Genomic DNA, 23,971 nt, shown 5'->3' with positions numbered 1-23,971 from the left:
GGTTTGGTCAGAGGAGGCAGCATGGGAATCTCATGCCTGTTTCAGTTTTCTAGATCTTCTTTCTTTTAAAGAGGGATTTGGGTTATATCTTAAAAACAAAAGAAACAAACTAAAAAACCAACCCCATCACCACCAAAACCCACTAAAAGACAAACTTGAAGTAAAGGATAAACACGTCAGTGTTTTGTTTAGTTACCGAGTTGCTGTACATTCCTCTACATCCAAACATTGTTTTGTCTGGAGCATAAGTAGTTGTGGATAACTGATAAGGCTGCCCTGCCCGAGTACTTAATATGTCTGAATGTGATGATCTTCAGCATGTACCTTATATTCCCAGTATCTGCTTTTCAAAGTGCTTCTTCATTTCTTGAGTATTTTCTACCTTGGTTTTTCTAAGGAAACGGGCTCAGTTGTGTATCTGTCAGTTCTTTCACTCTGTTTATATCCTTCACACCTTCTTTTAGTTTATCTTGTTCTGGCTGGAATTGACAGAAAGGCACAAGTTTCAAAGATAGTCATAAATATAATGAGCATTGTTGTCTATGTTCATACCTTCTGTTCAGGAGACACTTTAGCACATGCACAGGTTGGGGTTTTTTGTTTGAGCTGGTGCTGGCCATTTAGCAAGGACCTAACCAAGACCCAGGCACAGGGTGTGGAGCATCTTCTGCTGAGGAGTTGGGGGAGAGCAGGAGGAGCAGAAGGTGTGCGGAGTGTAAAGAGATGTAATGAGCAACTGGAAGGAGTTGCTGCTCTGCTCATCACTGGTGAGTACCACAGCCAGAGTAGTGTCCCCAGTTCTGGGCTTCCCAGTTCAAGACAGACATGGACATACTGGAGAGAGTCCACTGAAAGGCCACAAAGATGGTGGACTGGAGCATCTCTCCTAAGAGGAAAGGCTAAGAGAGCTGGGACTGTTCAGCCTGGGGAGGAGAAGGCTCAGGGGGATCTCATCAATGGATATAGATACCCGAAGGGATGATGCAATGAGAACAGAGCCAGGCTCTTCTCAGTGGTGCCTAGGGACAGGACCAAAGGCAATAGGCAGACACTGAAACCCAGGGGGTGCCATCTGAACATCAGGAAACACCTTTTCATTGTGAGTGTGACCAAGGACTGGCACAGGTTGCCCAGGGAAGTTGTAGTCTCCATCCTTGAAGATATTCAAAAGCTGTCTGGACATGGTCCTGGCCAGTGTGGTCTAGGTGGCCCTGCTTGAGCCAGGGGGCTTGGACCGGGATACCTCCAGAGGTCCCTGCCAACCTCAGCCATTCTGTGATTCTCAGTTGTGAGGGGGATAGAACTATAGAAGTAGCTGAGGTTGAAGAGTCATAGGCAGAGGGATGTTGGAGATTTTGCATTGGGAAGGGTTTATAGGTAAAAGTCTTCCTCACAAAACAGTTTCTTATTTAAATCTATTTATATATTATACATTTTATCACTCATGTTTAGTCACGTCAAGCATTTTTAGTATACTGATGTTCTCTCCCCCAGAACTTACAGCTTTTGCGTAAAGCAAAATTCAAAGAAGGTTTTGTGGAGAGCTTCTGGCCAGAGATGCTGCTATTTCACATGTTGAACCCAATTGATGATGTATATTTTTTGCAACATGCTGATGCATTTATAAACTTGTTTTAAGTCAGATTATAAGGCTTTCAAAACATACCACTGCAGAAAAGTGTTGCTTTATAGTTATATAGGAATGTTTTTACTTCTAAAATGTAGCTAAAATTACATTCTAAAAATACTTCTAAAATTACAACTAAAATGCCGTTAGTTTTTTACGAAGTAACTGCTTTATCATCCATTTCGGGCAAAAAGTGTAGTTATTGTTTCTCTTTTTGAGGATACGGTATTTGAATGGTCACGGTTAATTTGAAATATAACAAGCTTTAAATAAAACTCATCAGCTAGCATGTGGGCTAAGCCTTCCTGAGAGCAACCAGCCAAGCCATGCGTACACAGGACAAATAAACTGCAGCATGATGGCTTTTGTTGAGTGAATTTATCCTTACTGTTTAGTTGCTTGTTAAATGCTTTATATGCCCAGCTAATTCCCAAATGATCACTAACTTTCTCTTCTTTAAAAGAAAAAAGTTTTCACTGCCTCTGTGTGAATTATGCTTGAACTGGAGAAATTTTTTGTGTTCATACAAAAAGTATTGTCGGATGCAAACCGTGAATTATTGTAAAATGAGATATTACTTATATCTCTTCTACAGTTACAACACTTTTAGGTTTTAACTGTTCAACTGCTGTATGGGAAACATGCATCTCTAGTGGGTTTGTTTTTATGTGTGTTAAGATGGAAAGCAGCTAGTTGATATATTATGAAGTGAAATCCTGATATTGGTTGTTGAGAGCTTTGGAGGAAGAGAGAAGGCAGCTGAAAGTAGCCTCATTTTATATGGAATTGTAAGTTTTACCAGTTCAACTACTGAAATTATATTTTTTTTTCTGTAAGAGCTTCATATTTAGTAGTATATGTGTGTTTGTATTTATAAAGGATATACCATTACATTCCATATTTCAGAAAGAATTTTGTATCAAGATAAGTTGTATTTGGGTTGTTTGGAGGATTCCAGCTCCATGAAGACAGCTTGTGGAATAAAGATTTTGCACAGCCTGTATTGTATGTGTGTGTGAATGTGTATACATGTAAATTGTTTGTAGTAACTGAAGAAATCTACCAAGAAATAGCCAGGATTAACTGCATTCTTTGTTGCTGAAGTTGGGTGAGAATAGTTTTGTTTCTACTCTGCAAGTTGTTTAGGATTGTAAATAAATTAAAAAAGAAGTGAGGAAGGCTTGTGGCAAATGAGATCATCTTTTTAAACACCACTTCAAGTCATTTCTTTAAAGTGACCTTTTAAAAACATGAATTTTATATATCCCAGACATATTATTCAGGCTGTCCTCTAACTGTGAGCACAAGATTAAATTCATTCCTTAACATTTTATATCAGACAGGCAGATCCACTGCAAATGAAGTAAGAAAGATCAAAACTGGAAGTAAAATAAGAATAATTTATCCAGCTAATGTGTACATGTGATTAGCTTTATCTCATAGACTGCAGGATAATACTGTTACTTTTTTGAAACAGTTTTGTGGAAATCATTGCCTGCTTTGCTAGGAATGTGATTTTCTAGACAGAGTCACATAAATGTTTGTTGAATCTGTAAGTATCTACCTGCTATTTTATTTCTCTTTCAGAAAACTAAGTTTTGTAAAATACATATTCAAGACTTGAAAAACCTCCCCCACTGCTTCCAAAATGTCAAAGCCAAGCACAGGGATTTAGCCATACAGCTTCTATTGAAATTAATTGGATTTGTATGGCTAAATCCATGCAGTTCTTCTGAAAATATTATGGTCTCTTGCATATAAAATACAACAATATGTTCACAAACATACTCTCACAAAGACTATTTGGACAGAACAGTAAAACCAGGTTTAATTTATGTTTACAGATGAATAACTTTTGGTTTACTATAAACGTAAGGGTTCCTGCTTAAGTATACTGAGTGAATACTAAGCATGGGCTGTGCTTGCCTTAGGGCTTCATTTTTTTTAAATGCGTGAAGCATTTACATAGGAGTCTTCTGTACTTAACTCAGGAGGGGGAAGAGCATTTCTGATTCATTAATCCCTTTTTCTTTTACTAAGTAACTGGGTCCTTCACATCATGCACTTGAGAAGTGTAAAATATACAAAGAAGTGGGAGGGACAAGCAAAATGATGCCTGGCTTGCTATAAGGTATAAATTCAAAATCTATTTCTCTTTGCAAGAAGAAAAATAGCAAGGGGAAAAAGGGCAGCACTAAATTTACTGCATGTGCTTGCATGATATGCAGGTTTGGGATAATTATTTTCTCTCTTGTTCAATAAAGTGAGTCGTTACCATGGTAGCATTCATATTGCACAATTTCTCTGTTATAAAATAAATTGAGAACAGTTTCAGAGACAGAAGAGTCTTTGTATGAATGTTTGTTCTGTTCTTTTCTCTCTTTTGTTTTGGTATTTTCTTCTAGTGCAAAATTGTGTCATAGAAATGAGGTTAGGGTCTTAAAATTATTCTTGAGATGCCGAAGCCTCGGCACGCTTTCCAGATAAAATCAGTCAAGTACTAATGCTATGTAGTGCTTCTTCGGGACAAGATGCGCAAGGGCGGACATAGCTTTGGGAGTTTAGTTTTGAACACTGGTTGTGTTGGAGGGTATCTGCACTACTACTTTCCCCAATGTTAGTTCTAGTAATAAAATTGAATACAGCCATGAAGGGAGTGCAGGCTGCCTGGTACCTCAGAGGAATAGTCTGGATGCCCAGATCCAATAACTAGCTCCTGGAAGTCACCACTTTGCCTGTGTTCTGTTTCTCATGTGTTGTCTTGGACAAGTTGTATTGAGAACTTGTTGAAAAGCAGGTCTGGGTCTTCAGTGTGAGAGAGGGAAAGGCCCCCAAGGTAAGTGTTTTCTGCCAGAGCATACCCTAGACAACTTTTTAGTCTCTGCTGCTTGAGCTTCTCTTACTGAGGAATAGCAGACTGATAACACTTCCTGATCAGTTGGTTCTTCAATACCATTTTTTAAACATTTATTGACTTCAATGCAGATTCTGCTATGTGGACATTTTTAAATATGCTTGCGCAATACTTCTGTTTGCTTACTGAAGAGATTCCAGAAGAATGCATGGGAGCTGCTTACCCATTGTATAAAGCTTATGTGAAAGGCCTCCAAGGAGGTGCAAAAGCATTCAAGATATAGAACAGATGATTGGAATGACGTGTAGTTTTTCATCAGGCCCTAGTGGTGTCTTTGCCAAACCATAACTGATTCCCCTGTTTCTTCAGTTTTGTTTTTGTCCTTTGTTTTTTCACTTCAGTAGGCAATAGCCCTATTAGTAGGAGGGTGACTATCCTTCATCCAGGAGATCAAATGGTTTCATTGGCTGCTTGATTCTTTTTTGCACCTTTCCGTTGATCTCTTGTATGGATTTCTCAGAGTATGGCGATTAATATTGTACGGGGGGGGAGGGTCTTAAACCTTTTTATGCTGATTTATTTTAATAAAAAAAAATCAGATTTATAATTACTAAATGTTACAGAAAAATCTTGGCACAATGGTTATTCAAAAAATACAGTGGCTATCTCAAACATCAGCTGCAAAAATGGAGACCAGAGAAATTTTTTCTTGTGTTCCACTAAAACTAAAATAGGGCAACTTTCTGTAGGTTCTTTTATGCTTTTAATCCGTTCTTGAATTACATGGAAATTGCCTTGTGTAGCACATTAGTATTTTAGACTATGTTGCTCCACAAATAATTTGTGATGATGTAGGAGCCATATAGTCAATGTTTACTAACTACGCAAATTTTAACTCAGTGTATTTAGCAAGATGTTTTGGGGAATCTACAAAGGGGTTGTGTCTTTGGATGTTTTTGTCCATCTAAATGGTATTATTTTTGAATGCTGTGAAGAAGTACTAATACAGTACTAATACAGGCTGCATACAGTTACTAAGCAATGCTTCCCTTTTGCAGGTATTTAAATAGAATGCATACGTAGTCACTGCTCCAAAGAGCAAAACAACCGTTGTGGATTTCTTGAAGTGCAGTAGTAGTTGATACAAAACTTTTCTCTCATTCCGGCCTGTTTCCTTCCCAAATACCATTTGCCCACAGATACAGTGCAGTTAGTTGAATTCATTGACCACCGTCGCTGATGGGTGTGCTAGCATGCTGGTTCACCAGTTCATTGGTTGCCTTGGTTGGCTGCCAACTTTTTTACCCAATGTGTATGCTTGCCAAACGTGTCAGAAACTGACTTTTTTCCCTAGGTTAGAAAAGCTAAGTGATACATGGTGTAACCAGCAAAATTTCACAGTTGTATTAAAAGGTGATGGAAACTGCATGAAAAAGTGTTGTGTTTGAAGAATACAAAGTTTTTTCCTTTCCAATTGGTTGTGACAAATGATGTTTCATGCTGACAGATGATGTTACATGCTCTTTGTCTGATAAAACCAAGAATAACTGAGTAAAAGGTGGAAAACTAGTATTTATGACCGCTTTGCAGGATCAGGTATGCCAGATATATAAAGGTATTTATAGATATCTTTTGAAATTGCATCTAATGTATTTAATGGGTCATTGAATCTAAATGTCTAATCAATTCATGAATGACTGAAAGCTTGACTTCCTTTAGAAAGACTAACAAAAATGGATGTTATAAATTTATAGCCCAAATTGTAGCGTACCTAAACTTAAATTTTATGTTTAAAAAAAAAAACAACCCACCAAAATTTCTTACTGTGTGTTACAATAATCAGCTTTGTGCTGTTATGATAGGGTTTGTTTCATTGGTTTTCAAGCAACTAGAGGGTTTGATTTGACTTCCTGAGTGACGGTCATTGTCCTGGTCTTTCTCTTGCTTCTGACAGCACCAAAATGCCATAGATTTACTGATTGAGAACAGAGTATTCTTCTTGAGGGTAAATATTTGGTTTCCTGGCATGCTCAGAGAGGGGAGATTCCAGATCTGCCCATTTCCCACTGCTGAGAAGAGTGGCTTTGTAGAGTCCTCTCTTCCCTTCTGCTGTGTGGTGACGGTCAGTCAACCTGGAACTGGAACGTGCATTCATCCTTGGTGTTTTGTCTGCTTAAGGGTACCTGTGAACAAAGATACAGGAAGATGTTAAACATAAATGTCCTGATTTTGTTAGGGAAGATTTTGCACAGAAGTGTAACCATTCCTCTCAATTGCTGTTGTAACCATTGTTTTGTCAAGGGTTGAACATCACGTATGAAATCAAATTCTGTCTTAAAAATCTGATTTATTTTCATATATATCCCCCGTTTGATGGCATAAAACCTAGTGTGTCTCAATGCTGTATATGCTGCTCTTCCTGAGAGCTAGGCAGTATTGTTGTTTCTAATTTCTTCATGTTTATATGCAGCCTCATAATGAATTTCTCCTCTGATTTGTGATCTTAATGCCCTAATCAACACTTCAACAATCTTTTTAGTTCTTTGTAGTTTGACAATAGAAGAACAACATGAAATGTCGTATTTTACGGTTCAGATCCGTATGTGTGTATAATTTTATTCCTAATTATTGAAGTCCCTGAAATGAAGATTACCAGGAGCCAGTTGTGTATGTTGGGAAATTTCTCTTGCTTACAGTTTTATTATAGTCTTTCCTAAGCATCCTTTGCGAGTTTGTATTGGGCCAGGAAGGATCTTTGTTTTGTACCGCTATGATGTACTTATATGCTTTAGTGATGGATACAAATTGTTTCTATTTTTATTATTTTTGTTACTATTTATTCCTGTTATGGAACCTCTACAATGTGCAGAGTTTTATGTAGTCAACAGAGCCTTGGGCGACATGGTTTAGTGTGAGGTGTCCCTGCCCATGGCAGGGGGATTGGAACTAGATGATCTTAAGGTCCTTTCCAACCCTTACTATTCTATGATTCTATGGTGTTGATTGCAGTCTTCTGCAGTGCTTTTCGTGAGTAGCTGGGATGCAGCATGGTACTGTGCAGAATCTGTAAAGATTTGGTTTAGTGATCTCATGATGCAAAATAAATGTATCTTTAAGTTGTCATTTTTCAGAGCAGACTCCCACTTCAGACTACAGTGCATTTTACTATTTGTCTAGCCTTGTGGTAAAAATGTCTGACTTTTATATTTCAGAATTATTTGCGTCTAATATTCCCGGGAGTTTTTGTTTTTATTAGAAATTCTTAATAGCTTGTTTTTTTATACAATATTTGCATCAATATTCGTTTAGCACTTAATTATCATAGTCACCCCAAAATAGACTGCAGCTAAGACATGTTGAAAATCTTTTTCCTTCTTGGAGAAAGCAAGGTAGTTTAGTCTTAGAAGATACTCCCACACATTGATTCACGATTAGGAAAAATCTCCTTTAGTTTCAGGATTTCTGCTTATGGCATATACAAGGTACTGATTTTAGTCCTCAGGATAGGTTAGAAATCCTAATTGCTTTAATTATTTTTGAATACAAAATAAAATTTGCAAACAAATCTGCATATGGCAGTAGAAGGCTAGCAGCTGTGTACACAGTTCTGTATTTTACTCAGCATTAAAAATTATGGGGCCTTCTGTAAATGTATTAAGTCCTATCAGTATCACAGATACTTGGTAGTATTTTTAAGGTTACTTTTTTCTGTTCATGATAGAACTTGTCTTGCAGTATCTAGAAACGTTGTCATTGTGGAACAGAAGTGTTATAAATGAAGGACAAAAAAACCCCAGATGGACGTTTCCTAGATTTGGGGATTTACAGTTATATACTTGGGCAGTTGCACAAAGGTTTGCTTCTGGAAAAAAAATCTTTGTGTCCCTTCCTCATATTCTAAACAGCGCTTGGAACCTGCAACCTCTGATGCAGAAATAAATCAGGGGGTGGCAGAAGGATACTTCTGTTGGCTAGCTGTTGCCTGTGCCTTGAAAAATAGCCAGCCTTTGTCTGGTGTCCACTTTCTGAAGCTACCTGACTTAAGTAATCAAATTAACTGTAAACATCATTCCCCAAGTGTCTCTTTGACCATCTGTTACCATCTTTGGTTGCTCTGATTTTGAAGTATGAAGGCGAGTACTTTTGAATTATATATCTATAACTCCTATCTGTTGTCCTCCTACTTAAGAGTGCCTTTCCCAGGTTGTTGTGGAATAAATTAGATGCACGCACCTCCAACAGATTGCAGGTACATTCAAGGCTTGTTCTTGCATGTTTTGGAGGATCAAAATAAACTCCCCAGTGATCAGTTCCAGGGATCTTAACAAAATTCTGAAGAGATTTCCAAATATATCCTCAGGTACGTTAAGCAAATTTCTAGCATGCCTTTCAGGGCATTATGAAATACTTTTTGATCCTCAACGTGGGGGAACTGGCTCAGAAATACTGATTTATCCATGCATCACTCTGCAGAGGTTTCTGTACTTTGGAGGTTTTTTTCATTGATGAGGACAGTGAGGCAAAGATTGTTGTGAATTGCCTTTTATTTCCTTTTTTCCCCATAGGCAACTTGATCAATGCTAAAGTAAATGTACTAAGAGAAAAATGTAGCTTTTTTCCTAATTTCTATATTGAATAAAAATAAAGAACAGAAAGCAATTTCATTAATACTTTGAAAGATTCCTTTAATAATAGTTCCAAAATGAATAAATTACTGACCTGCTTTTAAAAAGTGATGTTACTGTAGCAGTGAGTGGGCAGGGCTAATCTGTGCAAATGCTTTTGAGAAATCAAGAAGTTTTCCAGAAGACAGTGGGGGAAGCTGGATTTTCATCATCTTTTCTTCCCCCATCCCCCATTTTTTTGTTTAAGACTTCAGTGCATGGAGAGGATACAGTAATGAATAGTGAGAGAGCCCTTGCAGGTACCCGAGAGAAGGGTAAAGGGGAACACAAAGTGGTAAGATGTAGAAGTGAATGCATTGTAACAGCCACATTAAATCAGACCAAAAGTGGGCTTACCCACTGTTTTACTTCTTATAAAGCAGTAAAACTGTCTGACTACTTCTGATTAATATCAGACATGCAGAAAAATATAAGACTGGCAAGCAGAAAATGAGTTTGGTTTGGTATATGTTACAGCTGCTTATTACCTGTGGCTTAAATGCTTGCCACGGAGTTAAGTTCTTTGCATTTAGCAGCCTGCGGTTGTATTTCCTTCTGTGAATGTGTCCAGTTGCTTTCGTAACTCCATAAAACCCTCTACCACCACACTGAGTTTTCAGTGGCAAACTGTGTCACAGATTAACCACAAATTTGGATGAAGAAACACCTCCTTCTGGGTTTCTTGTTTGCTTTTTGAAATTACCTTTTTAGTTTCCTGGATGTTGTTTCAGTGTCCCCATTTAAAAAAATAACTATGGTGTTTTTTTGAAAATAGTGGTTTTGGGAAGAGAAGATGTAAGGAGTAGAGATAATGAGAAAGTACGGAGGAGAGATGAAAGGATGTGGTGCTGATGAGTCAAGATTTACAGCTAGTCGGAGTCACTGAACAAAAAACCCCTAGAAGAGAAACCACTAATTGAAGAGAGTGGATTCCAATTTTAGACTATAAATTCTAGAGCCAGGTGAGAAAGTGTCTCCTTGAAGGAAGAAAATACACTTGCTTCACTTGAGATTGAAGAGCCACAAGGAAGCCAATTGCAGAAGAACATATTAGAAATAAGGCAGTTTTTCATAAGCAGAAAGGTGTTCTGTGGTCTGAAAGACAGGAGAGGTTGGGGTGGTGCAGAAAGTGGGGAGGGGAAAAGGAAAAAAGCAAAAGATGCACATTTGTCCCTTAAACAAGTCTAGGAAATTGGCAACACTTTTTGTCAAGTATTGTTTAGAGTAAATGGAACACAAAAAGTAAGACTGGGTGGAATAAGACACAAGTGGTGAACAGTGATTATATAGTGGGAAAAATACCATATGAGAATGATTACTGACCTCTGTAGTAGAAAGCAAAAGAATTTTGTAGTGTAAAATCCAATGTTATATGCTTCGGGCTTAGTAAACTTTTCTGCTATGAAGATAGGCAAGACATATTTTGAAGGTGGTATGATACAAACTGAGTGCGTTTAACAGCATGAAATTGAAGGTCATACACTTGAGGGTAAATAAACATTTCTTCTTAAAACAGAAGAATCATCTTTTAGAAAGTGAAGGAAGTTCTGGCTCTCTGAATAAATGACTGAGCCATCAACATGATGAAGCTTTGAAAAAGCTGAAAGGGTCAAATGTTTAAATCTAAATCACATGTATTTGCCTTTAGTGAAGTGAAGTCAGAGGAGACAGTGAAGACAGAGATGAAGAGTAACAAATAAAAATAAAAATTAAGATTTAAGGAGTATTCAAATAAATAAGTCTTGAATAAAATTAGTCAGGAAAATGAAGCAAGTTTTCCTATCTGTGTATCAGTAAGATTCTGGACAAGTCTTCTGTGGGAGTCATTGTGTTGGAGGGAAAAAAACTTCTTGCTTTTACAATAAAATTTAGTGCATTCATGAAAGCAATGGCATAACACGATGGCTTCAGTGACACGGATTGGTCTCAATCCAGTAAGTTCTTTCTTATACTCAAGACTGAAAGCAGGCACATTGCATGGGAATTCTTAGGAGAATATGATACAAATCTCCTTCTCTGCCAGGCTGTCAAGAGTGCTTCCTAGTAACAGCTAAACGTCCCTCACATCGTGATAGAACAAACATTTTTAAATGCTTAAATGGGTATAAAAATAAAAGAAAATCTCTTAGCCTAAGCTACATCATTTTTTCTAAAGGTAGCAGAAATAGTTTGTTTCCTTTCCCACACACTCCCTGCCCTGTAACAATTAAACATTTAGTGAATGTGATGTTGTCACATCTGGAATTTGTCAACACATTTATGTCTTGAAAGTTTGTTCAAGTTAATAATTAGTGTTAGGTTCTATTTGACTCAATCTGATGAAGTCTCCTGGTAAAGTGCTGTCGACCCACTGATGAGATACACAGAAATTACTTAAAAATTGGGAAGTATGGTGTATACTACCACAGATAAATAACATGCAAGATCCTGGAGAGTCAACACAAAAATAATGAAGGAATATTTATGTGGGAGAAGTGCGAAAGAAAAATAACTAATGGGACAACGAAAGACACCAAATGCAAACATTCATAGAAGAAAAAGGCTTGCAAAGCAGACTGGATCACTGTGTCTGCCGTGCACTGTAGCGTCCTATACAGCCACCAGTGTACGTGTTACCAAAGTGAAGGGTCATTGAGTGCGTCTGTGGAGCAGCACTGAGGCTGTGGCAGGGGTACTCGTGTCTGTTAATGTCAAAAAAATAGTTGGATTAATTTAAGCTCAGAAAAAAGGTAAAATATCTACTGTGTAGTAATGAATGCTTTAACTGCATGCTTTAAGGCCATAAGCAATTTGGAGAGGTGTCCTTTCTATTGCAATTTTCTCATGTTTTAAAAGTCTCGCACAAAACCTAATTCAGAATGAAAACCTGATTGTTAAAATCTGAGTGTTCAGAAAAGTGTTGATTTATTTTTAATAATTTTTATAAACCCGATTTTGATTAATCGATGGCTTAAATATTAAATTGTAATGTTCTATTGTTACCTTTCTGTATGAGCTTTTTTAACAAGCCTGACAAACTGAGCATACTCCAGCTATAATTTTGATTGAAATAATTTTGAGCAGGTTTTTTTACATTCACATAATTTGCACTAGGGTCATTGAATTTAACTCCAGGAGACTATTGCAGCAGTCATTTTGACTGAAATGTGTTTTCTAAATGGCATCTGCTTTTCAAACTGTCTTGTTGCATAGCAGTGGTTTTAGCCTGTGTGTGAATGTAAGTCTTGGCAGTGGTGGGTTTCAAAGAAGTGCAGCAAGCTGCATGTTTGCTTTGAGAGCCAACTGATGATGGTGCTGCGAAGCATTGGGGTACATATACATTTTAATATGACTGTGAAAGAACATAGTACCCTTGTCTGATGGTACAGAATAAGGTAAGTTCTTCATTTCTTGGTAGGTTTGAGGTTCGGGATCAAAAAGCTGTGGGTGAAAGTAAGGCAGACTGAAGAGTTATAATTAACATTGCATCTTGGGCAAGATAATTGAAGATTATAGACTGTGGAGATGAAAAATGCCTTGCGGCTCATCTAGTATGTCTCTGCCAGTTTTAAATTGGTCCTGCTAGCATCTTTCATTAATATTTTTCTAGTCTGGTTTAAAACGTACCACTTGGTGAGATTTCAATCACGTCTCTGAGGAAACAGCTTTTTTCCCCCCCCTTTTTTTTCCCTCCCCTAATAGTCAGCATCGTTTTCTCTGTTTAGTTTCATCCTATGGGTTTGAGATGTGCCACACGGTTTGTCCAGACTCTTTCCTGTGACAGTCTTTGCTTACCCAAACTAACCATCTGTTACCCTGTATCTTAGGTCCTAATTCTGCTATGTTTTGTACCTCCATGGATGTTTTCTGGCTTCTCATGGTGTCCTTGGGAAGAGCCTGGCCTTTCTCAGCAGACAGCCCTCACTTCTGGAATCCTTCTTGCTTCCACATAGCCGTGTGCTGACAAAGCCGGTCTTTGTGTCTGCTCGGGGAGTGATGCAAGGCCCATCTGTTAGTCCAGGCTGAGAAGAAAAAAGCAGCCTTTAAGGATGGCTTGTGGGTTGCTTGTTTTTTCCAGAGGTTTCAGTGTCCATATTTGACCAGTGTATCTCCAGAAGGAGTCTGAGTGGTCATTATCTCCTAGCAGCAACTCTCTGTTGTGCTTTTATTCTCACCTTGCATCCAAGCTTTCAGCAGCAGGTTTCTCACACAAATATATTTCAAAAAAGTTCAGTCATGGCTTATTTTTGATCATAGCAGTGACAACACCTTCGCTTCTTTCAGATCATTAATTTATCTTCAGATTTGCTTGGTTTTCCTGTAAAAAATTCCATGTACTTATTAACTTTTGCTATTATGAAATCATTATCAGATCTAACTTTAATTTTATGAATAGCTTTAGAATATTTTTTCCAGCTGTAATCTTTTGCTCAAAAGATTCTCGCTAAATATTCTTTCTTATGTCACCCACACAGTTTTTCTGGCTTGTTTCTAGTCTGTTCTTGCCAGATGTTTTTTTCCCAAGCTTTTATGATAATGAAATGGAGCCACTGTACCCATGGTATTAAAAAAAAAAACCCAAAAAGAAAAAAAGGGCTTTGAAAAGTTGTTGGGGTTTTTTGGTAGGTTATGGAGGGTTGTTTTTTCCTAAGTGCAGTTAGTTTGACATCCTAATCATAATTTTCCCAGCTGTGTTTCAAACTGCTGAGGTATCTTCATATAAGAACAAATTGTCTCCAAAGTTGAACTTTTGAAGTAGTAGCATTTTGCAGTGCTTAAGTTAATAGGTGGCACTTGGACCTTAAGAGTTAAAAGAACATGGGAATTGGTGATTTTTAAAATTTTGCTACAAATACACTGTCTTAAACTCAGTTCATTCCACTGTATCCTGCTTTACCAGGTGAACACCCTTCATAGGCACAGAGACTGTTTATATAAATGCAATTTTTAATTTAGATTAGATATTAGGAAAAAATTCTTCACTGTGAGGTGCTGGCACAGGTTGCCCAGAGAAGCTGCAGCTGCCCCATCCCTGGCAGTGTTCAAGGCCAGGCTGGATGGTGCTTGGAGCAACCTGATCTAGTGGAAGATGTCCCTGCCCATGGCAGGGGGTTGGAACCAGATGAGCTTTAAGGTGCCTTCAACCCAGATCATTCTGTGATTCTATGATTTTTATGCAGAATAGTTTAGCTCAAGAAGCAGTTAGAATGAAAACTAAATCTGGTAACCATTTAACACCATAGATAGCTTTTTCTTCCTTCCTCCACTACTCCTATCCCAGTTACCTGTTAGATGTTCAGCACAGAGGCCCTCAAACCTCTTGTGTTGGAGGGAATTGAACCTTTGGTATCCTAGAAGACTTCTTAACTGTTTGGTAAAGACAGTTGTCTTATTTTTATTAGTCAGGTCTAGACAGATAGGTTCAGCACAAAGTATTTAAGGAACTTGGTAATTCCACATCAACCACAATTGCATCTTTACTTGTAACAAAGCAATTTATTGCAAAAAATGTGTGTTGCCCAGTTCTTTGGCTGGCTTATCAGCAGGAGAATCATGCTATATTGTATAAAGCACAAGAAAATGAACAAGTCACTGCTTTGGGTGACAGAACTCTCTTGCTGGTTTTGATTCTCTCTGAGCCCATTGAAAAAGCTGTGCAAACAGAGCTCCAAGCTGCTGCCCCCTCAGCATGCAGGCTTTTGGGTTTGTCCTTTGGAGATCTCTGTCTTTCTGCATGTTCAGGGTAGGCATCTCTAACTAGGCTTTGAATTCTGTCCCAAAGACTCACGAGTTAGGTATTCTAGCTTCTAACATGTGGCTGTTGGTAAGAGAGCTGGTCCCTGTTTACTCCTCATAGATACATGTTCTTTTGCTTTGTCTCTACTGAGCATCCTTGGAGAGAAAATTGTTTATTACTTCCATGAGTTGAAAATGGCAGTTTTCTCTACATCAGTCATTTTAAGCAATCTCAGGATCAGGGCTCACTGGTTCAGCACTCAGTCCCCTGTGATGACTTTTTATTAAGCTAAGTAGAGGATTTGTGAAAGAAAGGAGTAAAGGGTTGCAGTTTGCTAAGTAAGTTTGTGTTACTCTTATGATCAATAGCTTCATTTGTCTTGTAATATTGTGTTTGGAGTCTTTATAGTTAATGTTGTGAGTCAAAAACATTCATGAAACTTGATGCTATTTCAGATTTATTGAGCCAGCCTTTAGTAAGGAATTTTACATTGCTGACCTTGTATTATAGCATTTGGTGCTAGTTGGAAAAGAAAATGGTTACAGTTCGTTGTTAAAATATTGCCGGAGCATTTGTAATGCAGCAGCAAGGTCACTTTTATATCCCACATAAAACTGAGATGGGTCCAACTCCAAACTACCTAGGCTTTTGCTGTGCTCATTGGGAGCTTTTAGGAGCCTCCTGTCATTCCTTCATTGGTGGTTTCTAATCATGGGGCTAGCTTCAAGTATGTACTGCAGAAGTGATTCACAGTAATGGTGCACCAGGGTGTAAAATAGCAATTGTTACAGCAGAGTACTCCAGACTGCTTCTTCACTGACTGAATAACGACTTTGTTGAATGGAGAATGTAGAAAAACGTGCTCTCAAATTCATGAGTATTTTAAGAAAATAATCACCTAACAAGTTTGAGGTTGATCCCAATTCAGTGACATGTTGAAGTGATTCATGAACTGGATTTTGAGCCATTTACCATGTACTGAGTTCAGTTTTCTTAAATGCTGTAAATCATGTGCTACTGTATAATGTAATTTATAGGCTTGAATTAAGTAAATGGAATTTGTGAAGATGAGAGTAAGCCAGCATTCCTTAACCAAAACTCAAAGCTTTGCAGAATGATGACATCCAAACTATTTTTGCCTAAGCCATATAAAAGAAAGTTAAGCACAGGCTGTTACAAAAATTGCCTCATTCTTTGTGACTGTATTTTTTGTCTATTCTCCACAGGTAGGTATAATTTCTATGTATTATGTCCACTTAAGGAAAAACTTTAATAATTATTCCTACCTCCTGCAAGCACTCTTGCAAGTAGTGACCAAATTCACTTTCAGCAAAAGAGTGGGGTTATTACTTAGGATTTTTTTTCTATTGATAAGGGTAGGATCTTGCAGCTGCTTTTTATAGCAATGTGCTTCCTTGAAGGTTTGAACTGACACTCTTTCCTGATACACTTATTCTTCAGAAATTCCTTACTATGCTATTATCATCTCACAGAGGTAGGTCAGGGTTGATTGGGTTTTTTTTGAAAGGTAGAGCTGTGTGTGGTCAGATACCAGTTCTTCATAGAATGTGACCTTGTTGCCTTGAATTGTCAGTGGCATCTATCGCAAAGGCCAGGGAAATTTTTTCTTGTTTTCTGCTTTTTACCTCTTTCTCTCCCCTGGCAGCTGGGATGATGTAGGGAGATGGTAGAATCACCACAGCATTTTTTCCTCACTGAGGCAGAGCAGACTGCTGGCACTGTGATACCATCCCACGACTGCATTTTAGTGATACCACAGTCATCATTTGGAGGAATAAAGATAGTGAAAAATATGCTGGTACATTGCTATTTTGGTAGAATAATCAATGGCTCTATTAGACACTGCATGTGTGTTTGTAGGTAAATTTCTCTCCTTTCAGACCCTGCTCTTCAAGCACACTATCTTCCAGCTTTTCCAACCTTCACATTCTCTTTTATCTGGAGTAGAGTGATAACATCCATCTGTTCAAACTGCAGTATGAGCTGGCACAGGAATATCCAACTTTGAGTCTGAAAGTTCAAGAGGAGGTCTTCGGGTATAAAGGAAAGAGAATCAAAGTCTCTCCTGGTTGTCAGGCAGAGATTTGGAAAATGTTCAGCTCATGCCTATTATTCCCCTTCCCCACATTGCCTTTCTCTCTCTGATTAGAACTCCAGGCTTGTTACAAAGGATGAAGGCTTTAGCCTATGTCTCTCACTGCCTGTGCAAAAAATGTAATGGTGAAAATGTCCCTGGGTTTGCTAGGTGCAGAACTATGTAAAAATCAGTGAGCAAATATGGGTGACTTTCCAGAAAAATATGGGAATGATGCCAAATGGAATGGAAAAAAGAATAAATTAGTCACTGCTATTCATGTTAGCAGAAATGACTAACATTACTGATGTCTCTTGTTCATAGATCACCTCTCTTGTGACTCTCCAACTCTTATCCACGGTTGGCCATAATGACCAGCTTGATGGACCACGATACAAATGTACTGTATCTCTGGACTTCATCAGAGCTGTTGCACGGTGAGCCTATTAGAGTTTGTTTACTGTTGTATGTGCTGGCTTGAAAGAGACCTCAGAATCAGTATTTGCTCAGTCTATAGCTCTCTGCAGATCAGAATAGAAATCTGTGTCTGTTTTATAAGTAAGAGTGAGTTGTCTTATTTATGAGAAGTGTTGAACTTCAGGTAAGTATAGGCCAGTCTTGGTTTGAAAAAGATTTATGTTACAGCAGCAGTATGTGTAACAGTAACATATTGTCTTCGTGCTTCATAAAGGTCGGGGACTTCATGTGAAAATACTGCTCTAAAATGTCAGTCCATTTCATTACCAAAAGGCACATTATGGTATTTGAATCTGAAATGATATTTAGTGCTTAACAGTGTGTTATACATACAATATAAAAACTACATAGGTTGTAAGAATTCTTCCACATAGTCAATCTTGTGTGATCTGTAGTTGATAGAAACTAATTCAGTAAATGAATGTAGGTACCTCAACGGCTCTGTTCATGCAGAGCCTTCAGTTTTGGACTGAGAACAGTTCCAGGTCCATCTCAGGAGAGATGATAAATTAGAGACAGAAATGCATGCAATACATAGGCTACAGTCAAGCCTATGTCTCGTTTTTATGAAATGCCAGTAGCATTACCTCACACCTGTTGCTGCAGCCAGCTTATTAGCAGGTCTTGGATAAAGAGTCTTTAGCCAGAACAGAGCCCAGAAATGACATGTGGCAAACAGAAGGAAAATGTTCTCAAGGCCAATTCTTCTCTGTAATGTGGGACTTCAGAGGAGCCTGTGGTGTAGACTGTGTCCCATAACCTCAATGCGCATCTTGCTCTCCTGAGCTATTAAATGTCCAGTAGTCTTGTCAGTAATCTCCCCAGACACAGTAATCTCAATTTGCAGTTGGTCAGGCCACAGAATGAAACTTCATCTGGTTCAGGCTTGGCTCAACTGTGCTGCCAGGACCTCCATGACTTCACTATGTCTATTTGCTCTTCCCATCGATAAAGTCAGTAGTGAGTGATGTCCTCAAAAAGCTCTCACTGGTACCAAGTACAGCAGACCATCTGCTCAGCAACATGAATCATTGTGTATACAAACCTCCCCAAGTTCTTGTCTCTGCTCTGACTCCAACAGTGAATACAGAGACCAGTTCATAAACTCTGTACTGGCTATGAAGGTCCTTGAATTAAGATACATGAAATGATGTCCCTCTCCTTACAACTTTAACATCTGTAGAAGTTTCACTGACTCCATTAAAGTTGCTGGGAGGTAGAGATGGCCAGAAAACAGTACCAAAACTTGTGCTATGCAGCTCATGCTTACCAGAGAGAGTAGTTTTTGGAGATGCTATCACTTGAAACCTCAATGCACAGTATAGTGCTTTGGCTTGCTTTCCTTTAGGTCAGATGTATGTGTACAGATATATATATACACACACACACACATATATATGTATCTCCTGACAGACTTTTCCTACATGTTTTGAGGCAGAAAGCCCTTCTGCCCACTCCCCCCAACCCCCAAGTAGTTTGGAAGTGTTTATATGCTGCCCAAATAGGGCCATTCAAATGATTTGACAGATTTTACAATTGGCCTGTTCTACTTTTCTCCTGTTGCCCTCTTTTTTTTTTTCCCTCTTGCTTTGTTCCTTTGTTACACTTCTTTTATTAAGTATCTTTTCCAGCCCATAGTCATTGTTAAATCTTTAAGGAGGACAATCCATAAAGATTCAAGGTTTCATGAAGCCATGGTAAATGCACTTCCCGCTTGTCTTGATGGGACTAGTGACAGGGCTAAGGCATGATCTGTGCTTTAAGAAATTTCATTTTCTAGCTGTGCTATAGTCTTGCAGCTGCCTGTAGTTTTTAACCACTGACGGGAGAGGTTATATTTATTGCAAAGAAGGAACTAGTTTGCCATTTTTACCAAAAGACACATCAAATAAGCAGCCCATCTCCTTGATTCTTTTTTTTCTCTGTTACTGTAATAATGCTAAAGTAAGTTTGTTAGTGTTGTGGTTTAACCCTCTCAAATCTTCAGATTCACTAAAATCTTCAGATACCTCAGCCTCGTTATCACCTCAGCCTTGCCACTGTAGCATTATTTCCTAATGGAAGGCTGCAGAGTGCAAAGAGCAGGACAGAAAACGATGCTCCCTCCCTCTCCTCTCCACCCCCATTCAAGCTGTTCACTTTGTAATTTCTTTTTCTATATTTTTTAAGCAAAAGTGAAGTTTGCATTATTATTGTTTCTTTTTTTAAAGCCACCTGTTTTTTGAAAAGAGTAAAAAACTTTCTTTCTGGTGGTTTTAGTGTGATAATTGCTGGCCATGCAGTCTCTGTCTTTAGTACCACAGAACCTTATGTTTGGCTCTATTCTGTTGCATATATTCAGTCTTCATAGAGGTATTCTCATGCTTTTTACCACATAGCTTTTTACCAGCTAATTTGCCATGTGGTAAATTAGCTGAAGGTAAGGTTAGACATTTCTTTTTAGAAATTTTTAATTTCTGTTTTAAGAATTTCAGACCTAAGTTAATAAACCTTCTGTAGCTGAAGTAGGGATCTCTTAATGTTTTTGGAATGTAATAGATCTTTTCATAGAGTCTCTAATGAACCCAGTTGTTATGACAGGATGACTGTGTTTCATAGTTGATAAGGTCAGCAGTTGTTAGTGTGTGTGGTTTTGTTTCTGTGGAAAGCCTTGTAACTAAAACTCTTTTCTTGAGTGACCCAATGTCATGTGAGTCTAACAGTGGAAGTTAATTTCTTTAATTTCATTACTGGATTATTAAGTAGACTCAAACACAGTATTTCTCGTTACGCATGTTGGGGATTTCTGAGCTACTTCTCTAGCCAATGTGATGTTTTATAGAAACTTTTTGAAAAGTAGGTTACAGGAGGATGCGTGAACAGAGAATATTAAATGATTGTAGTCTAGCAAATAAAGCATTCAGCCGGTTAATCTCACTTAGCATTGTGAGCAGTTATTTTTGCATCACTGAATACTTTTTAAAAAAAACTTTTAATTTTATACTTGTCATTATATGCAGTAATTTGCGTTACTTATTCAAACAGTAAACCCCAAAGTCTGAGTTTTAGATTGTAGAGCAGAATGAGTTCAGAGACAAAAAAATAATTATATGTTTTATTCTACTGCTGTTTCATTCTGCCCGCCGTTAAAGTACAAAAGTATACATTAAAATCTTCTGTCCCATTGAGTGGCATTCTTAGATTTTTCAAATTTATCTATGAACATGGGTCAACTAGTGTTAAGACTGAAAGAACGCAGACTGCAAATGAGTACAGATGAAGGAGTTATGTAGTACGTGCTAGAACAGGTGGTTTGGAAGATGAACAAAACATTCAATAGCATAAAAGACTGCTGCTTTGCATCACCAAGTAGAGTATCATGTCTACCATATGAAAATATAATCTTATTAACTTTGATATATTTTTACTGCTTAATGATTGAAATAAGAATCTTCAATTTTTTACTAGAAAGCTGCTTTATTTCTCTTTTAGTATCTTACAGAGTTTAAATAATCAGAAGACAGGTACTGTAAATAGCACTAAAAGTTAAAAATTCATTAATCCTTGACCGCATTTCTTTTAGGGATATTGCTTGACATTGGTTGTTCAGAATGTCCTGCATGTGCTGTCTCCACACTGGTTAAAGTCTTAGCACTGTTAAGATGATTGTTCTCATATACTGTGTTTGTTTATAGGACCGTGAACTTCGACATAATAAAGTACTTGTACGATTTCTTGTGAAAACAAGCTTCACAGCCATATGGACACTGTGACGATGACTAAGGCAAGCTGTGTTCATCTCTCTACTTAGCTGGCCAGAAAGAAGAGTATTTTGGCTCTTTTGGATTTGTCCAAACAGGTGCTGGCCCAGCATGGAACCTCATGAAAATACTCTGATTGGTCTGGGTGGATCTGAGCAGAGGACTATTTACCAGGGACCCTGGAGTATTTGGAAGCAATGTGTTAATTATAAACAGCAGGGTTTGAGCGCAATCTGTTCTACTCTTAATGATGTTATCTTAACACTGAAATTGCCTGAAACCCATTTATTTAGGACTGCATTTTGCTCTATGAACTCTCCCCAGTGCTTTGAACATGGCAGCAGCCCTTGTTTGTATGCCCAGTCTTTTCACTTCCTCTCCACAGGAATCTTTGCAATTGCCTGCCAAAGCAGCTTTTCCTGAGGCCACCATTTTAGGAGAGTGGAGTAGCAAAATATAATAAACATAAGAACCTATTTCAAATCAAGCTGGTGTAAATCCTTCTTTCTCTTCAGACATATGTAGGCAGACTGTTACACTGTTATATGGAGAACACAACAATTGGAAACTCCCAATTAATCACAATAATATCTTTTTTCAGGCCATTCATAAATGCTGAGTATGAATCTATTTTTACAAAGCTTTATTTTAAAATAATCACTGATTCTTAAAATTCTGTTCCAATGTCAAACTTGAAAGGTTTTATTTTTGTTTAAACATTTTATAGTCCTTTTAACGCTTATCCAGTTAATATTAAGGGGTAATTATGTTTGTGATGAATGTACTTTGATCCACACTGTGTAATGGCTTTTGTAAAGTATCTGCCCTGCAGAGGAGGATGACACAGCTGCCTTTCCATCAGAAAGGGAAAAGTTCAACAGGTGACTGCGTATTCCTGCAGCAGTTCCCCAAAAGAGGCAGAACAGTGAATAATCAATGGGATGTTATAACACAAAACTTTAACTTTGGAAATACACGATGGAATAGACCACAGTTACGTTTGTCTCCAGTTTACATGTAGAGGATTCCCAGCTGCTGCTACCTTTATGAGGTATTAAAATTCCCATGTCCATTTTGGGATTACTGTCTTGATGAATCTGTAGATTTCTGTTACCTTCTTGAAAACTCCAGGTCCCACAGCCTGTTACTCAGATGTTTCACTCCTGAATGCTGGCCTTTGACTGTACAGGACCATGCCATGTTCTATGTTGACCATTATGGTTTTTTCCTTTGAAAAATCATCATTCTTTCCCCTCCTTGCTCTGATATTGGAGATGGTCGAATACCTTGAATATGTGTAGCTTTTTCTGTCCCTTTACCCTCATCCCTAATTGTGGGTGTGTAGCCAGGCCTTGGGATTCAGACCCAAATGAACAAATTCCAGGTGAATAAGCAACACAAGCATCTTTCTGGCCAAGCTGTTGCTTCCCCCTCGGGAGAGTGAGAAAGGGCAGCAGTGAGTCATCTCCGGGATCCGTTTTCCTTCCTACCGCTGAGCTGAATCAAACCCTACACCTGTCCATGAGGTGGCAACACTTGTCACACTTATTGAAGTGCTGGGATGCAAATACATAACCTGTTTCAAAATGGTTACTGCCAGCTTTTGGTTTTACTAATCAAAAGGTGCATAAGGTGAACTTTGGGCTAAACTTTACAGCTTCTTCCCCATTTGGAGGCAGTGCTGGGCTGAGCTCAGCTCTTGTGAATCTCCTGTATGGCTACCTAGGGCTGAATGTCGGAGAAGGAAGGTTTGTGTTCATATGTAAACTAGTCTATGTAAAGCCACAGCAATACATCACAGATTTTTGTGATATCTGTTTGGGATTAGACATATGAAACATGAGGGGACTGATGGGGCAAAGTGGGGCTTGTGAAGCTCCCATATAGTCAGGATGCACCTACCAAGCAGAAGTAAGAAGCTCTTCTTGCGGAGGCTTTGCTACCAACAGCAAATTGTGAAAATAGCGCACTTCGCTCAACCTACATGAAAATATAACGAATACTCAAAAATATTTCCAGATATACACATCAAGAGGATACAAGGAATGCCTTGGAAGCATCTTTACAGGTAGCTCTACATGAATATATGGATGCTGTGTGGGTTGACCCTGGCTGGAGGTCAGGTGCCCACCAAAGCTGCTGTATCACTCCCCTCCTTAGCTGGACTGGGGAGAGAAAGTACACTGAAAGGCTCATGGGTCAAGATAAGGGCCGGGAGAGATCACTCACCAATTACTGTTGTGGGCAAACCAGACTTGACCTGGGGAAAAATTAGTCAAATTTGAGTAGGATAATGAGAAATAAAACCTAAATTTACAAACACCCTTACCCCACCACTCCCTTCTTCTTGGGCTCAACTTTGCCCCCAAATTCTCTACCTCCCCACCAGTGGTGCATGGGGACAGAGAATTGGGGTTGTGGTCAATTCATCATACGTTGTCTCTGCTGCTGCTTCGTCCTCAGAGGGAAGACTCCTCACACTCTTCCCTGCTCTGTGGGTCCCTTCCATGGGGTGCAGTCCTCCAGTAACAGGCTACTCCACTTCTGCACTGACCTTGGGGTCTGCAGGGCTATTTCACATATTCTCACTGCTCTCTCTGGCTGTAATTACTGTTGCAGAGTAACTTTTCCCTGTTCTTGAACATGTCCCAGGGGCGCTACCACTGTCACTGATGGTCTCAGCTTCGGCCAGTGGTGGGTCCATCTTGGAGCCAGCTGGCATTGACTCTGTCGGATATAGGGGAAGCTTCTAGCAGCTTCTTACAGAAGACATTGCCTATAGTTCCCCTGCTGCCAAT

At 38.6% G+C, this 23,971-nt stretch overlaps 1 protein-coding gene across 2 annotated transcripts in view; it reads left to right on the top strand.

Moving 5' to 3' along the window:
• ORC5 (origin recognition complex subunit 5) overlaps positions 1-21,660 on the top strand; it is a 72,573-nt gene extending 50,913 nt beyond the window's left edge. For both annotated transcript variants that reach the window (XM_030480314.1, XM_030480315.1), the window contains exons 14-15: positions 17,281-17,393; positions 21,108-21,660. In XM_030480314.1, coding sequence (XP_030336174.1) covers positions 17,281-17,393; positions 21,108-21,153 — 159 coding nt within the window. In that variant the 3' untranslated portion in view covers positions 21,154-21,660. The remainder of the gene's footprint in view (positions 1-17,280; positions 17,394-21,107) is intronic.
• Positions 21,661-23,971: the final 2,311 nt, after the last annotated feature.

This window comes from Strigops habroptila, chromosome 3 (genome assembly GCF_004027225.2).
Source record: "Strigops habroptila isolate Jane chromosome 3, bStrHab1.2.pri, whole genome shotgun sequence".
Lineage (NCBI taxonomy): Eukaryota > Metazoa > Chordata > Aves > Psittaciformes > Psittacidae > Strigops > Strigops habroptila.
Note: the sequence above shows the minus strand (reverse complement) of the source record. Positions and strands in the feature narration are given on the sequence as shown.